General features: G+C 38.9%; 1 protein-coding gene across 3 annotated transcripts in view; it reads left to right on the forward strand.

Moving 5' to 3' along the window:
* The window catches only part of bach2b (BACH transcriptional regulator 2b), a 124527-nt gene extending 108133 nt beyond the window's left edge, over window positions 1-16394 (forward strand). For all 3 annotated transcript variants that reach the window (XM_088089309.1, XM_042504051.2, XM_088089310.1), the window contains 2 exons: window positions 6958-7164; window positions 9192-16394. In XM_088089309.1, coding sequence (XP_087945435.1) covers window positions 6958-7164; window positions 9192-9683 — 699 coding nt within the window. In that variant the 3' untranslated portion in view covers window positions 9684-16394. The remainder of the gene's footprint in view (window positions 1-6957; window positions 7165-9191) is intronic.
* Window positions 16395-18678: the final 2284 nt, after the last annotated feature.

Here is an 18678-nt window from a genome sequence, read left to right on the forward strand (position 1 = left end):
TTAAGCATTGCACTGCTGTGGATGGGGGCCAGCAACAAAACAAATTTTAGCCACCTTAAAGAAGCACAGCTTAAAAAAAATCAATACCAGTATACCAAGTATACACAAATTGAGAGTATTTTTCCAGCTTTAACTATCCATCAGACAGCCTGTTTCAACAGATAAGACGCTAACGGCTTCAGTTCCCCATTTACATGTGATTGCTTAGCTTCTATGTCAGACTGCAGCCTGCACCTCCAAATTGGCTTCATGCCGACTGACATCTACTGTATGTAATACACTGTCTGTGGATAAGTAACTCATACAACCCCACTTCAAAAACTCTGAACTATCCCTTTAAGTTACCAAAGAGCTCCTTATTTTCTAGCCTACAGATTAAGTAGAGGCAGATTTGTTTAAAATTGAGCAAGAGGAGTGCTGATTGCTCAAGAATTCTATTTTGAAAACTATATTTATCTAACTCGATACATTCACTAAAAAAATGTAGTGTCAAGCTAATGAGATACAGTGCCTCTTCATTACACCCCAAATCGCCCCTGGAGCTTACGCTGCATCACTCTGGAGTGCTGAGTGGAGCGGGACAAATATAGAGTCCAAACAGATATTTTTGTGCTCTTTTTTTTGCATCTGCAGAAAGGAGGATAGTGTGTGTGTGTGTGTGTGTGTGTGTGTGTGTGTGTGTGTGTGTGTGTGTGTGTGTGTGTGAGAGAGAGAGAGAGAGAGAGAGATCAGGATGGAGTGGAGATCCCCAGGATGCTGTTGCAGCTGAGTTACAGGATACCGTACAGTAAACGGGCCCTCAGGGCCATCTGGGGCACAGACAGAACTCTATTCCTTTGCAGGGCCTTGCATCCTGTGGTAGTCCTGAAAGAACTGAGACATTTAGCATCGTGGTAATCTGCGAGATTCTTGTTGTGTTGATTTTGGCTACGTCGCTGCAGCTTGGCAGCTAGTGCTGCGATGTTTTTCAAATTCCCAGAAATAACTTGGCAATCAAACAGTGTGTCCAGTTCTGTAAGTTTGGTGTTGTGTTGTTTTTTGGGTTTTACTGTTGATGAAGTTTGACACTTTGTTCTAATTAACTACACATTGCTTCTTGTGCGTGTTCCAAACAAACTGCAGTTGCTGTTGCCAGTAAAGTAACAAGCATCAGATGATATTTCCAGGAAATCTCTACATGACACTGAATGCATTTTACACTAATAAAGCTTTTTATGAACCTAGAACAGGTTGATATTATCTTTGAAAGCTGGAAAAATCTGTTGGATTTCTTGCAAAAACATGGGGAGAAGGCCATGAGCAGTTTAGCAAGACATGGCCCAAAAATTAGCGAAAACATTATAATACAACACAACACGCTCGCTCGCAGTTAAACCTTTTAAGACTGGGTGCTGAATACTCAAAGTGAATATCAATGCAGTCAAAATCATTGCTGTCTTGTTTCTGATTCCAACAATTAACGAGAAATCAGCAAAAAGTCGACCCAAATAAGTGCTGAAAATTTAAAACATTTTTTTAGGTATATATGTTTTCTGTAATTTAATATTAGATATTTATATAATTGAAAGAATTATTAAAATAAATATTGTACAAATATTCGAATATAATGATTATAATTTTCCAGACTTTTTTCTTCTTTTTTGTAATTTTCCCCTTTTAAAAAAACATTATCGTGTTCCTTTATCTAATTTTCTGCAATATATGGGACATTTTTTTGCCAGGTTGCTCACTGTCTTTTTCTCTGTGTTTTCGAAATAAATCAAACCAATATGCTGAGGTTCAGCTTGTAAAAGGTGTCTGAACACAGCACACGCAAACAGATGCTGATCCAGGTTTCAGCAGGTTAATAACACCCATCTATTTATCTTAAAATGTTGCAGATTATAACTTTATCCCCCGGGGACACAACAGTAACTACTGCATTTCTGCACATTATCTTTATTAAGATCTGACTGAGGACATGAGTGTGTGATGCTTCTTTATAATCACATTAACAAGCATGTGAGATGTAACAGGGTTAATTACAGAGATAGCATGAAACACGAATGTGCAGGATTCTAAACCTCATATTACAAGATAAGATCTCATTTTCGTTTGGATAAGATAAGGGAACGGTATTACACAGACCTGAGCTGGAGGTGTTGAGCAGTCATTTTCAAAAATGCCTTCAGTTTTTAAAGCAAACTGACAGAGGAAATATCACTGTAGATAGCCCCAGGGCCTGTGTGAAAGAGCTTTTGTGGGAATGAAGTGAGTGTTAAAGCCTGAGAGCAGGTCAACAGACTGCAGGTGAGAGCAGATCACAGTGCCCTCCACCAGTCCAGGTCATCCATCCAACTTTCCCACCCTGCTGCAGGCTGCCAGCTGCACAGCCTCACACACACTGGACAAATGTCTTACTTAACCTTTCCTTACATGTAGATTCAAACTGATTTTTTTCTTTTAAAAATCATTTATTGGCATCTTCGCCAAGAGAAAGGATGACATGCAGCAAAGGGGCATGAGCTGGAAGTACCCACTGCGGCACTTAATAACTTAATAATGTGTTGTTATAAAGCAACATTTTTGAGAAATACATTTATTTGCTTTGTTTCTCTGAGTAAGATAAGAAAACTGGTATCAGTATATGTTGGGTAAAGGGACAGTTCACCTTGAAATTTAAAAATACATATTTTTCTTCTTACCTGTAGTTCTATTTATCACATCATGGTTTTGGTGTGAGTTGCTAAGTGTTGGAGATATCGGCTGTAGAGATGCCTGCCTTCTCTCTAATACAATGGTGCTAGATGGCACACGGCTTGTGGTGCTAAAGTGCCAAAAAAAATATATTCAAAAAACTCAACAGCAATGTCTCTTTCCTGAAATCATGACCTGGTTGCTATAATTGAGACAGTCCAAAGACTTTGTGGTGAGCAGTTTTATGTTGGAACTATTTCTTTCTGAACTGCTAGTATGCTGGAACTATTCCTCTACACACAGCAATTTATTTATCAGCTCAGTACTTTTGTGTATGTGTCAGTTGCTCTCAGCATCAACTATTGCCACATATGGGTTAACACTGGAGTAAGCTGATGGCCTGTTGTGTGTCATAAAGATGCCAAAGGGTGTGACAAAACACCATGGGGATGAGATGAGGCTGATTGGACTCTAGCTTAAAAACAAGAAAATCACCTTTATTTAAACTCAAAAATATAATTGAGGGCCCTGATCAGAATAATGCTAAGTGTAAAGATAAAAAACAACAACAGTGAAATGCAGGTGATAAAAGGTACAAGATGAAAAGAACAAGTAAAATAAGAACATACAAAAGATACAAAATACAAAAGCAGATCCGCTAAAACAAGTATAATATTCATGTGTCAGTAATAAAAACAGTTTTAAAAAGGTGCCAACAGAAGTTAAGTGGTCAGAAATCATAGATAATATTGACAAAATGTATTCAAAATGTCGAGCTGCTCTGTAGAAAAAGGTCAATTCTACTTTTTTTGTTCGTATGTTTCTTTTTTTTTGTTTTTGTTGAAAAAATTTGGTAGTAGTTTTTCCTCCTAGATTTTTTTATAGTTCATTCCTCCTTTAGTAATATGACTATAACCAAGGCAACGTTGCTAAAAAGGAGTTCAATAGGACAAAAAAAGATGAGCACTCAGACATCAGACAGAAGCTGGACACAGCGGATGAAAGTAAGACCTTGAGCTGAAAGAGAACACGTACTGAATGAACAAAAAATCAGCAGGTTAAAATGATCGTCTCGCCCTTTTGACTGAATTTTTCACTTGTCCCACATAAATAGTATTTTAAGCCTGAATTTGAGACCTTGAAGCATCCATTATTTTTTAATAGTGCAGGCTTTATGGCCGAGGCCCGGCACAGCACTGCCCCTGTTCTCAGATGAGCCCTACTTTTCACTCCGTACCCCATTTGCAGCATAATGACCCAGAGAAAGAGAGTGACTGCGTGTTGGGAGGAGGAATGAAGAGAGAGAAATGTAAATCCAGAACAGTTGGGTGTGAATTTATGACCACCGCTGAAGCGTACTCTGTCATCCCAGCAGCCTCACTGCTGAACTGGGTCTCGCGGTGAAGCGGCTAAATTTAGCCGTCCCCTGCGAACCAGTGACTGGTGGATGAGGGGGAGAAAGAAACCATCACAAGGTCGCTGCGTCTCCTTCCCCTTGTTTTTCTAGTCCGGGTTTGGCCGTTAGACTCTGTAGTGGGATGGCTCATCTCTGTTTGAGCTATCTGATCACATAAGCCATCGGATCACAAACAGAGTCATCTCCTCGTCTTTAGATGAAGGAGGCAGCTCGTTCTGATGCTTTATAGCTTCCCCCACGCCTCTCTTTGAGGCTGGAGTTGCCATGCCCCGGCAAAGTATCGAGAGCCGAGTGTGGCCTTGAAAGCTCGTGTCATTATTTATTCATGTGTCTGCATGCAGATGTCGAGCTGAGATGAGAAATAGGGCTCCTGGCGGCTCAGAGGGCTGCACTCCTAATGAGGAAACTCAAGCCATTTTCCCTCTCAGGGATAGATTGACATCTAGATTTGCTCTTCAGCGAGGGGTAATTTCGATTCTGTCATGAGTAGGCACCTTGCTTTATCCCCCTGAGCTCGACGCTTACGCCAGGTGACGCCTCAGCCACCGCTGTGTACCGTCTGGTGGAGGCAGAGCTGCGCCTCTGCTGCAGCCTGTAGTCATCTGAGCGGTTAACGGTCTCTGGGGAGCATCTGGCCCCGGCTCGAGCCGCCAGGTACAGTAGCAGCGTTTGCTCCTCTTTCTCCTCTCTTCCTCCTTTGTTTGACTTCCTGCGCTCCTCAGAGGCAACCGTGGGGAAGGGAAAGGGAGAGGAGAAAGAGAGCTGCAGCTCGTCTCATCTCTGCCAAGCTCTCCGGCTGTCTTCCTCTGGCTCTTTGTTGTGCCTCCGCTGCTTCTCTCGCCGCCTAAAGCTACAGATCCCTGGTGCACACAGATACCGCTGGGGTGGATCTGCCTGTGATGTGCTTATCATAAGGTTTGCCATCACCTGAGGGAGAGACAGGCCGACTTATTGTTGCTCTCCAAACTGAGAAAAAAGAGAATAAACACATCCCACCCTGATATGTTGTCATATCAGTGAAGAAATACCACACGGCTTTCTGATTGTGCTTCACGCCACCAAATCACTGCTGCATTTATTCCACTAATTCTTTTGTTCTGCAGAATGAAAAGACTGCTGCAGATTTTCATGCCCCCAGAAATCACCTGACATTGATTTGGATCAGGTTGACAAGTCACCCCCCCCCCCCCCCCCCCCACCCACACCCAAATCTGTCACGCTGGCATCTTTCCAGGTGCTAAGGGACAGATGGAGAGGGGCGCTTTTCTTGGATCACCTTTTCCCCTCTGCTTGAGAATGTGCTACATGTTAAATATAAGGCGGAGAGAGACGAAGGCTCACCGTGTCCTGATCGGTGAGGCGTGCGAGGCAGTGCTCTTTTGCCATCTTGTGGACAGATGTAGTAACTGTCTCAGAATAAGTAGACAAAAATGATACATTGGCTCACCTTGTAAATTCTCCTGTACGTACCTGGTAAATTAAGCCATAATCCTTCATTAATTCTCCCTCATGAAATCACACAGGAGGTGTTTAGTAAGCAAAGTCAGAGGTATATTTGTTTTTGCTTGTTTTGAAATTTAGATGTAAGTCATGTAAAAGTGAGTTAAAGTATTGAATCCGGTGTGAGCCACAAAAATAATCGCATGTCCAAAGTGCATGTAATTGAGATGTAAATCATGTATAAGTAACTATGGCTCAAAAAATGTGGAGTCCAGTGTGTGCCAAAGAAATAAACATAGACTTCCGAAGCACTAAATTAAAATAATAAATTGATAAATGTAAAAAATCAAGTCAACTTTTATGCAAGGGGAGGAGACCATTTAGAAATGGGTTTAAAGGGACTTTGGCTCAAAAAGTGTGGAGTCAGATGTGTGCCACAAAAACAAACATAGACTTCCAATGTGTTAAAATAAACTAAAAAATGTAAATTAAAAAATAGATAAGTTAGATGTTTTTGTTGTTGTTTGTTTGGAAATTGAAATTTGAATCATGTAACAGCGTCTGCGGCCCCAAAGTATGGAGTGGCATGGGCGTCCAAAAAAAAAAAGCACTCTAGAGTGCTTTATGAAAATAAATGTAAAATTTTACAATTATTATTTTTTTTAAATGTCTAAACTGATATTTTAAAGAGCAACTTAAAACTAAATCCTCTCATATGACTTAGTAAACTTTTGTTTGCCACAGAACTTGCTGTATTTTTTGTAATAATTTAACTTCCATTGGAAAAATCTCAGTGGATTTTGTAAATCGTACGGGCGATGCTAACTTCGGGGTTTGCCTACAAAAAAACGTCTGTCCTGCGGCACTCTATTCTTCAGGGTCATGTTTGTTTTCTAAGAAACATGATGCAAATCACCTCTCCTCATTGTGGAGAGCTGTTCTGTATCTCCTGATAATAAGTCACTGGTGAGTGAAATGCAAGTCATTCCGCTGCAAAATGCAAAACAAGTTTGTAAAATTGATTCATTAGTTGTTTCCCTCTTTACACTGCTGGTTATATAATTTGGGAGAAAAAACAAATGCTGGTGTATTTAAGGCAAATTTAGAGAGAAAATAACAGAAGCCTCTCTGGAAAACCCACTATGTGTAATTTCTGTGCATTTGAACAATAAAGCCTCCTGAGGCTGTTAAAACCTGAAACAGTGCCAAAAACACTATCAAGTAAATAACCAGAGTGGCAGCTAGTATGTGAAGGCGGTACAGTGGCAGAAGTTGCTCTTCTAATTGTGGATTTATCAACTCAAAGTTGAACTTAGCGTTTTGTGCATAATAGGCAGTTGTTTTCCACGTTATTTAATGCTCAATAATACCTAAAAATGCATCTGTCTTATACATAATGTCTGGTCTTTTTTTTCCTTTTCCAGGTGAAGCTGCCTTTCCCTGTAGATCAAATCACAAATCTTCCACGGAATGACTTCCAAATGTTGGTGAAAATGCACAAACTGACCTCGGAGCAGCTCGAGTTTATTCATGACGTGAGGCGGCGGAGTAAGAACCGCATTGCAGCGCAGCGGTGCCGCAAGAGGAAGCTCGACTGCATCCTAAACCTGGAGTGTGAGATCAGAAAACTGGTATGTTGACTTTCCACCAGTATGACTTTTTGGACTATTTTGGACAACACACTATACTGTGACATTTTCATGACAGTTTGAGTGACATCATATATAGTGACTTTTTTATGGAAATTTAGACAACATGATATGATGTTTTTTCGGACTTTGTATAACACATTATACTACTGTGTTTGACTGTGACTTTTTTTATGCTGTTTTGGATAACATACTATATTGACTTTTTATGCTATTTTGGAAAACATGCTGTAGTATATCTTTATGTTATTTTGGACAAAATGCTGAATTATGACTTTTGTTGCTGTCTGCGATGACAAAATATGCTATGACTTTTTTGTGCTATTTTGGACGACGTAGTGTACTGTGACTTTCATACGCTATCTTGGAAGACATGTTTTACGGTGTTTTTATGCTATTGTGGAGTCCATGATAAACTATAACTAGTTTTGCTGTTGTGGATGACACACTATACTATGACTTTTTAATCTAATTTTGATGACATATCACAGTATAGATTTTTTCATTCTATTCTGAATAATATACTATATTTTTTTATGTAATTTTCCATGAAAAACTACAGATTGAACTTTTTATGCCATTTTGGGGGACATATCATTGTATGAGTTTTTTATAATACTTTGAATGAAATACTATATTGTGACTTTTGAATTGTTTTTTATGAAATACTGTTGTACAACTTTTTTTGTACTATTTCGGATGACATATACTATGACTTTTTTATGCTGTTTTGGACAACATACATATACTATGATTTTTTTATGGTAGATTGGATGACATATTACACCATGAATTTTTGATTCTATTTTTAATTACATGTTATACTATCACTGCTTTTTTGACCATTTTTATTCTGACTTCTTAATGTTATTTTAGATGAAATGTTTGTTTTTCCACATGGATGGTGGTGTGTTTCCTGATAGCAATTTCCCGATAGCTGTATTTAAACAAAACCAATCTTACTATGTATCAAAAAGGTCCATATGCAGGGAGTCTCTCCATAATGTAAGTAATAAAAAAAACGACCAAGCCTTTCAGTGGCAAAAACAAGCACTTTAATTAGCTGGAAATCGACTCTGCAGAAATCCTCCCTGTGGTTCCATCGCAGAATGCAACAGTCTTGCTTGACCAATTTCAAACATTGTTGACTCCATGAGTCACATAAGACAGGTTTCCATTATAGACTTGCACAAAATTGTTGTTATTGTTATTGATATTTTTGAAATATCCAAAAAACACAATTGCAAGATGACAGCATTTCAATTGAGTTATGTTATGTGACTTCTCTGGTGATAACATTCCAAGAATCACGGTGATGGATGTTCAGAACATCAGCAGCTTTATTTCTATTGCAGCCACCACACTAGCCATCATTATTTCTAATTGAAGGCAACGTAGGCGTGTTATGCGAGTGATAATGGAAAGGCGAGCCCCTTAACTTTTGGCTCAAGAGTTATGAGGTGCAATAATACCTTATAGCGCCTGCTGCATCATGAGGGAGCCAGTTCCTACTGACAAGCACACAGCCATAGCATCATGTGACCTAGAAAAGCTAGAAATGTTTCCATTGCAGTTGTGTGAAATATTGTTTTTTCAATTCGCCTGAAATACCAGCTCATGTGAGCATAAAAACCTTTTTGCGATAAATGGGAGTTGAAATTGACGTGTCTCCGTTATGCATATTTTATATTCGCAATTTCAATTAGTGCCTCTTTAGGGTTAATGGAAACCCGCCTTTTGACACAATATTATGGGAAAAAAAGGGTCCAGGTTGAAAAATACGTAAATTACTCTCTAAAACAACAGTCAGGTGCTCATATGAACATTGGAGCAGGATTTACAAGACACCATCTTAATGTGCCTCTAGTGTAAGTTCTGAGGGACAAAATTCAGAAACATGAGTTCTGTCCACCTCTGCTCGCATTAAGTAGGAACTTCGACAACAGAATACGTTTTGGTAATATAGAATAAAGTGAAACTCATACTCATGAGTTTGTGTATTTGTGCAGGTGTGTGAGAAGGAGAAGCTGCTGACTGAGAGGAACCAGCTGAAGGCATGCATGGGAGAGCTGTGGGAGAACTTCTCCTGTCTGTCCCAGGAGGTGTGCAGGGACGTCCAGCTGAGCCCTGAACAGGTCCAGTCTTTACACCACTACTGCCCCGTGCTGCGGCCTGCCAACTCGACTGCCAGCATCAACGCTGCCCACGAGCCCAAGCCTGTCCCGAGCCCCGCCTCCACCACCAACATCACCACCACCAGCATCGACCTCACCGCCCACTCAGGCTCCGCCACACCGGAGCCCAGCTTCCACGGCTCGCCCGGCCCCTCGGAGAGCGAGCCCGACTCGGCCATCAGGAACGGGGCGGACAAAGATACGGACGCCAGCTTGTACGCAAAGTCCGCGGAGAAATCCAACCAGACGGTAACAGTGGATTTTTGCCAGGAAATGACTGACAAATGTACAACTGACGAGCAGCCGAGGAAGGACTGCACTAACTAGTGGTAGTTTTCTGTGTTGTTGTTTTTGGATGTTTTTTTATTATTTAATTTTACTCTTCTGACAAACCCTCTCTCGGGGGTTGCTGAGACGGTCAGCCTCTGCCAGTGTTCACTGAAAAACAAGCTTTGTTTGTATTTATGTCTTTTTGTGCTGTCTTTTTTTTTTTTTTTGTTGAACGGTTGACACTAAAGTTGTCTTAACAGCAGCAATACTGTTCTCCAGGTATTCTCCTCTTACCATGACAGAGTGGGAACTTCTCACCAAACCCTTACAATGGTGCTAAACCTGCCCCGACAGCAACCTCTACGGTGAAGACTCCGTTCTTCACACATCATAACTCAAAGTCGAACCTCATCGGACCTAAACAGCAGCTCTCTTTGTCTCTCTGTGTACCGACAGTATCTCTGTTCCTGCCTTTGCTCTTCTTCTCTTTTTTTCCCACTCTGTCTCTATCAATCTCTACCTCTTTCTGTCTCTCTCGCTCTCTCTTTTTCTCTCTCTGTTTGTGGTTCTTCTCTCGCTATATCTCAGTGGCCCTTTTCGTCACGGCAATTCAAACTCAGGAAAAGGAAAAAAAAATCCTCTGAATGTTCAACAGAATTCATGGAAAAATGAGAACACAGCTTCTGTACACGAGGAAGTTGCGATGCAGTCAGACTGTAAAATGTTCATATGCAAAAATGTCTTCAAGCGTCTGGCATTTGTATTTCTGTACAGGAGAACTTTGTACAGGCTGTAACTGAAAACATTCCTCCTTTGCCTTCCTCAGCACTGAATTGAAAGGAAAGAAAAAGGTTTTTCTCGCAAATGGCTATTTTTTATTTCCCACTCATCAGCAATACCATTGTATTTGGATGTTGTGACGGTGACTTTCAAAGTGCTTGTTTGGGCAGAAATGTACATAGTATGGAGCATGATGACTGTAACAGTGATTTTTGTACAGGTAGAGGCTTAGATGATTCTTTTTTCACCGGGGTTATATCAAGCACCTTTTTGCTAAGGGAAAAATCTTTGCTTTGCTGTTTCCTGTCCTGCCTAACGAATGCTCGCCGTCACGGTGGGGCGTTCCTAAACTCAGGAAATCAGCTCGATAACATGTAAACATACACACGCAGTACACACAGACACGTCGACACGTCAAATTTTGAGCCCCATGCATGTATAAAAGTTTGACATTCGAGATTTTGAACGCGATGCTCCTCTCCACCTTCGACTCCTCTTTAAATGTGAAAAAAAAGGGTTCTGCCTTGTGTTTTTTGGAGGTTATTTCTTATCAGTATTTGAAGATGCTATTTGTGTACACTCTCGCTTTGAGTTTCTTCAGCCGTTTAATGTTAGGATACAGCCCACAAAAAAAGATAAATAAAGGCAGGTGTTTTTATTTTAAATTAGTCCCAATTTAAATAGACACAACTTGACAAAAAGAAAAAAAAAGACTTAAATTAGGCACCTTGTTTCAGGCCCCAAGCGCTCAGAGCCATTTAGCACTTCAATAAGGGTCTTCATCTTTGTTTCAGACCCCTTAAAAGTCTGAGACTCCAGCACTTAAATTGGCACTTCAAGAAAAAAACATCTAGTTGATGTGATCATATGAATATACAATTCAGAAAATGAAGAAGACGTATCGGAAACCTAAAAAAAAGAAGCTAACGTTTTAAGCATAAGAGTGTTCACACAATATATTTGTATTATTTAGGAATTGAATAAGCTAATTCAGATTTCATTTGATGTGAAAGCAGTGTATGTGTCGTCCAAATGATTGAGTAACAATCATATAAGATAGTAACACGTTTTGCCCTAATTGTGCATTTGTTGGAACATCCTCCTCTGTGATGTGCATGCATGCTGCCTATAGCTATAGGCCTAGTTAGTTTGTCTAGCTTCTGTTTGCCTCGTGAGTTCTCTACTGGAGCAGTCTGCTTTTAAAATGATATATTTTTAAAATGTCTATGTATAAACTGGCAAGACAAGCTGGATTTTTTCAACCTTCACTAGAGGCGGGCTCTCAGAGCGACGAGCAGGGACACACTCTAGCACAAAGGTTACATTTAATTGGACAGTGAAGCTTTTTCATTGTTCTTTAAAGCCCCAATCCAAACTGGCAAGCAGCTTAATAGAGAGCTAAAGCTAAAATAACCTCTACGCTAGCCACTGATTTTTGCTAGCTTCTTATTTAGAAATTCAACTGCTACAAGCCCCACCCTTTTTGATGACATCATATTTTCAAGGTAGTCAAACTTAGTCGTAAGTCATGACATGCTAACTCTTCAGAATAAGTTGAAAGCGCAGTGTGTCTCATAAAGATGCTAATGAGCGCCTCTGGCGTCAATACCATGTGCCAAGGGGCATACAAAGCGTTGTAATTTAGGAACCTAGAAATACGAACAGGCTAGGTAGTCTGAAATAAGCTGGCACAATATGTGAAATCTGAAATTTTGAAAAACTTAGCTCGCATCGACATTTGTGATGATGTATGATAAAAATGCAGACCAACAACAGAAAGTTGCCATTGGTGTATATGTGAAGCAGATCTCACAGAGCCTTTTTTAAACTTACAAAGGGTTCTAATTCTGATAGAAAGAGCTGTAATAAGAAGTCATTAATCTTAGAATATCGACCGTAAACCTTGAATAACCACATATAGCAAGTCATATGGGGTGCTACTAAGGCTACATTCAGACTGCAGGCAAATCCGATTTGTTTCTCCAGTCCAACAAGATCTCACAGATATGCGAAATGACCCAGCCTCTTAACGATGCATCACATGGTGATGGCATGTAATGTGTTAAATTACGTGGTAGCAGCGTGGTTGGGTTTAGGCACCAAAATACTTAGGTTTTGAGATTTTTTTTTTTTTTGGTTAAAATAACTATGTCATGGGACATGAGCACATTATAAAGTGATGTAAGTATGTGACGTACTGATGTTAGATATTGATGTTTCTAAAGGACGTTAAGTACATAAAGTTGAAAGAAGTCAACATCGAATTTTACTTTCACACAGGACACAAACAGCAGTCTCATGGGTGAAAGTCCTGTACCACAGCCCATGCATTGCTCAAATCAAATGTTGGAAACAGACTGTTCAAACTGCAATTTGCAAGTAATAAGTTTGGATTTGTGTGTTGACACATCACCAGCCTTTTTGCATGGGTTGATTAGGTAACAATTTAACCATCACAGGCTATATAGCTACAGTGATGTTGCAGCATTCCAATAAGAGGTCGATTGTTTTGGCACCTCCAAATTGCAGAAATTGATTGTTCTTTTGTTATCCAGATGTTCTGAAATCAATCTAGACATGCCAATAATGGATTTGTGCTAGTAGTCTGAACAATGCCTAAGATAGCCTAGCAATTACCCACATCCCGTGACACCACCTACCTACTCCCCCGCTGAAGCACAGTGTTTTTATTGAAAATATTTTTCAGGTACCAAATCTAAATTCCTAAAAAATTCTATTTTTTTGGCCAAATAAATCTTGGACTGGGGCTTTAAAGTTTGTATGAAATGTTTCGAAGTTCTCCCCCCTGACTTTAAATGATGTACATTTTAGATGTAGTTTAAACTAAGATCTCTCGTGTGAGATTGTTTCTGTTATACAGTCGAAAAGAGTAAGTGTATTTTATAAACCTGTCTTTAAATTCTTAAAAGACTGGTACATAGACCCATAAATGCACAAACACATGCACACAAACACATATATCCATACAATACACACACAGCACACACATTGTGGCACAGCCTGAGTGCAGAGCAGTAGTGGTTCTTCATCGACTGGTGTGGTTTCTTGTGTTTGTTAAGCCCTCTATCCTATTTGTGCTCTTTTCATTCTTTTATGCATATTTAACAGTATTTTACCCATGTGGAGATTCTGCCAGGTTCAAGCCAGAAAACTAAAAGTGGAACCATCCACATTACAGAAGTTTATTATCTGCAAATGTTATGCAACTCTTTTTCTGTTCATGTACTTTTTCATGTGTTTGATCTTAAATTGAGTAAGTCTGATGTTGCATCGGAGAGCATCGACTCTTTCTGTTTGGAGAAAATGAATTTGTGAAGGTTTTGTTGTAGCAGAACTATTGTAACAAAGGCCCCTGGGTGTCTCCTCAGGTGTCTTTGTAGTACTACAATGATCATATTCTTGTTTTTACATAGCATAATTCCTCTTATAAATGTAAACAGAGGCCCCTGAAGTTCTCCCTGCAGTCAGAAAAGCTTTTGCTCAAGACTTATAAACTCTTCGAGTTTTGCTGCATGCTCCAAAACTGACTGTTTGGTCAAAGTACAGTAACCGTCTGTCTCTGCTTCAATGAGATGAGTTAATGTCCGCATCTACAACATTTTCAATGTTGTTTAAGGGGTCAGTACAAAAATATTTATAGAAAATTCTCACTTATATTTAGCGTCTAGTCATGCAGATAGTTCTGGTTTTATGGATTTTGAAGTATTGGTCCAGGTTTTGGGATATTCGTCTCTTGAAATTTCTGCCTGGAGGAGATGCCTTTGTGGTGCTAACATCACTGAAGAAATGCAACATTTCTCTGCAGAAGTATTGTCCTGTTACCCTGGATAATCATGTTGCTGTGAACAGTATTTAAGACAATCTCAAAAAATAGGTGACTAAAACCAAAACTATATGCATGGTTAGATATAACATGTTTCCTTGTCATTCAGGGGAGTTGACCCTTCAGTATCTCAGGGTGCCAAGCATTTGAACCTGCTCTCTATATCATTCTAAAGCAGATTTTTTTTACTTGCTTTGTTTGAAAATCAAAGAAAAAAAGTACCTTAAAAATGTTTTACTTAAAGCTGCATTAATTAATTTCTTGGCCACTCGGTGGCAGCAGAACAAGCCATTTAGTGTTTGGCAGGTAGTGTACAATGATTTTTCCAAAGCTTTTTTTTTTGTTAAAAAGAGCCACCTGCTGCTGCTGTAAACAAGATTGATGTGAGCAATTGCTGCTTGGAAAACCAAACTACTTTGCTAAAAAAAAGATTTTAAAAAGCCCTAAAAGCAGTGTTGGGTATAATTTTCTGCTCCAAATGTCAGTATGACAATGGACTCTTGCATCGGACAGACATTAAATTTTGGTTGAAATGGAAATCGGGTTAGGTTTAGGAAAAGTAAAACAGTGGCGACATGCCTTAAATGACTCAAAGTTCATTGAAATTGCACAGTTTTGAACACCCTGGGAATGTCATGGGCGAAAGTCCAGTGGGTTTTGACCCATTGACTACCCAAACATGCCTCCTTATGGGACCGACTGTGATCATAGCCTTCCAAAATACGTGTGTCATGCAAGAATTATTGGCTCACAATTACGTGGGATATCTGCAAATTTGGTTGCATTTACCTTTTTGTTGGAAAACGTAAAAAACAGTGCATGCGTGTGGAATGAAACGTTTGGAATACACTGGATTTTGGTTAATTAACACAATTGAAGACCAACAAAATATCATCATCAGTATTCTACGTCAAATTAATGTTCCAATGAGACATTTACCTTTCAACATCCAACAATGTTGGTGGCCTGGCTGGGTGGTTTGTCACTACAGGCAACCACTTTCACGTTACATATTGTCATGTGATCCATTGTTGGTAAAAAGAAATTGATTAGTGCAGCTTTAAATTTTCTGTAACAGTAATAATAAGCATCAACACCTAAAATGAATTTGTGAGTTTGATATTTCGATACAAGGAATCCCACAGGTTACTTTTTTGGTTATGGCTATTACAGCAGATTGCTGTAACTGAACGCTCGTACCCTTTTGCTGTGTATTTGTCTTGTTTTAGTTAAAACATTTTTTGTTGCTGCTTCTCTGAAACAAACACTGGCTTTTCAACTCCAAAGGTTGTTCTATAAAAGAATATGAACAAAAAACATGCCTTTCTCACAGATTGCTCAACTTTATTGAAAAAAGAAAAAAAAAATCTGCTATCCTGGTTGAACAGCTGAGATCATTGAGTAAAACATAAAAATGGAAAATGTTTACAAATAGGTGTCATGTCATGTTTGATCAATTTTTTTGCCATGTAAAATCGCTCGGTTCAATTGGACTGGTTTTTGGTGTTGCATAACAAGACACAGAGTGAGTTTTCTCACCTGGTCTTTAATCCAACTTTTGGGATAGGTCAGCATTACATGGATACGAATGCACCTCCGATATTTGCCTTAGAACTTGCAGAGGCCATAGTTCACATTCAAGTGAAGTGAGTGTATGCAGGGGTCTGGGCCCCCATCCCTGAGTCACCAGTGCGGACTTTCTCACACTTATCTACCTGTGAAATCCTTCATACCTCTCATAAACTGGTCAATGACTGTATCAGCAAACTGCATCAGGTGTTTTTTCTACATGCTTTTTACACAGATTATATGGATTATTGTATTAGTAGATTTTGGTGCATCATTTTTAATGTAATAGCTCTTAAGCTTGTAGTTCAAGTTGTTTTTTTCTTTCATTTTTCTAGATGACTGTTTTGTGTTAATATTGTCAATTTGCTGTTTTTTGCTTATTCTCTACTAAGAGTTCTTACCTTTATAATTTTTAAATGCTACATGACCCTAATTAATTAAAATGACTTAATAACCATTGTAAATACAGTATTGTGCAAACCCCATTTTCATTCATTTCAATTGCTAGTGTTATATAAATGACTCTTTTGTCTAGACACCATTTCTCTTTATGAAATAAAGAAACGTGCATATCAGCTTTCGTGTTTTGTGGATGTTTTGGCACCTAATGATGATGGTCTTATCCTAATTTAATGGTAAAATGACATCCAGAAATAATACAATGCATGTTTTTCTGTTTGATGGTTGTGGCATCAAACATTGCAGTTTGAATGGGTGTCAGTGGTGCACTTTTTGTAACTTAACAGTATGAATGTAACAATTTTGTTTTCACTGTGTATTTTAGACTTACTGTAGGATCGGATGTGGAAATTCCAAGATTAAATAGAAATACACAATCCTGCCAAAATCCATGCCGTATGCATGAACACAGCCAAAATTATCAAAAAATGAAGAATGAAAAGTAAGGGTCCCCAAGGGTTTCAATGTAATTGTAATAATCATTATTATAATGATAATAATTATTATTATTATAAGCTATATGTCATTAATGATATTATGTATGATTAACAATACTATCTATCTATCTATCTATCTAACAACTGTACACAGTAATCACAAATCTCTCTCAGCTGAATCAATACGATTTCAAATTTCGATTTCACCAGTTTCAAAACCCGTCTCAAACTCTGTGTCGAAATTGGAAGTGATAAAATGTTTCAAAACGGTTCAATCTTTTTCAGTGGTGCTGACGTTGCCATCGCTTAGTGACTTCTGAGTCAGTAATCAGCGCTGTGTCCAAGTGCCCTGCAGGGGTGGTTAGTCAGGTGTGTCCGGCGGTGGAGATGGTGTCTTGAGCACTGGGGTGCATACAATCTTTGTTAAAAGGAAAAAAAAGGACGCACAGAGCTACAAAATCTAAAATTTTTGATAAGACTTGTTGGGGGAGCTCTTTGATTGCAGCCAGGTGTTTAAACTAAACAACCTGCTGAAACGACCTTAAATTCAAAGAGGAGATTGGACCAGAAAACAAAACAGATTGACTGTTGACTGGAGGTGTCGTTGACACGGAGTTATCGATAACCAGAGAGGCTGGAGCAAGCGCTGCTGGCAGCTTGGGGGCACCCCAATCCGAGCGGCAGATGATCTGGCAGATGATCACTTTTTGGCACGACACTGGCACATGCGCACCACTTATGTGTCAAATATTGTTGATCATTTAACAACGAATAATTTAATCAAGAAAAGTATCCTCACTTATTTGGACCTATAGAGCACTGACAGTAAAAAGAAAATGCTGTTGATAAAAGAAATGGCCCTGAAAAATAATCAAAAAGCATTAATTATTACATTTTATTTTCTTAAATTTTGCATTCTGATGTAATCTCCAATGACAGTTTTCTGAAATTTGAAATTGGGGGGAAAAAAGTTTGGACATTCAAACTTGATTTTGAATTAATATTAACTTTAATAACAAATCACACATAAATCTCTATTTTAATGAAATGTATCATTTGACTTATCATTTATTAGTATTTTATGTTGAGTTTTCTTTCATGAAAAGGACACCTATCTCATGGTATGACTGTCATTTCCACCTCACTGTAGAAAATGTAAAATCTGATTTTTATTTTATTTATTTATCTATTTTTAGAATAAATACTTTGCGGCCATCACCATGTTCAGGCCCCATTTAAATTCATTGTAGACTAAACTACAGGCTGCTAGATTAATGCTCCATGAACGACATTATGCACTTACCATAAAATTCCATACTCAAAGTTTAATCACAGGGTTACGTATAGGCAAGTAAAGACTGTGGTTAGGTGTTAATGAAAGAAACAAGTTGAGGACATACCAATAAATGACTCAAATTTCATACAGTTCTAAATAATGGTCTCTAGGGGGAAGGCCTGTGTTCGTATGATATCCTTCAAATTAGCGCCCTATGAATAATGCTAAGTACTGAATAGAAATTGAGATACTTAATGTAAAGTTATGGAGGTTAAGTTTAGGCCCATTATGTTACTATGGTTAGGTTTAGGCAAAGAAACACAGTGACAATGTACCTTAAAATAACTCCTTTAAAGTTCACACGTATCCAAACTCGAATTAGCGCCCCACAAATAATGATACATTGATAACGTAAAGTTACAGAGGTTAGGTTTAGGAAAAGAAACATGGTGGCTACATTCCGTAAATGACTCAAAATTCATTGAAATTTGACAGTTTCAAACACCCTAGAAAAGTCATGGGCGAAAGTTCGGTGGGTTTTGACCCATTGACCACCCAAACATGCCTCCTTATGGGACCGACTGTGATCATAGCCTTCCGAAATACAGGTGTCGTGCAAGAATTATTGGCTCTTGATTACGTGGGATATCTGCAAATTTGGGTGCGTTTACCTTTCGTTGGAAAACG

The sequence above is a fragment of the Plectropomus leopardus genome, chromosome 16 (genome assembly GCF_026936395.1).
Source record: "Plectropomus leopardus strain MGB_pleo_1.0 chromosome 16, ASM2693639v1, whole genome shotgun sequence".
NCBI classification, from domain to species: domain Eukaryota; kingdom Metazoa; phylum Chordata; class Actinopteri; order Perciformes; family Serranidae; genus Plectropomus; species Plectropomus leopardus.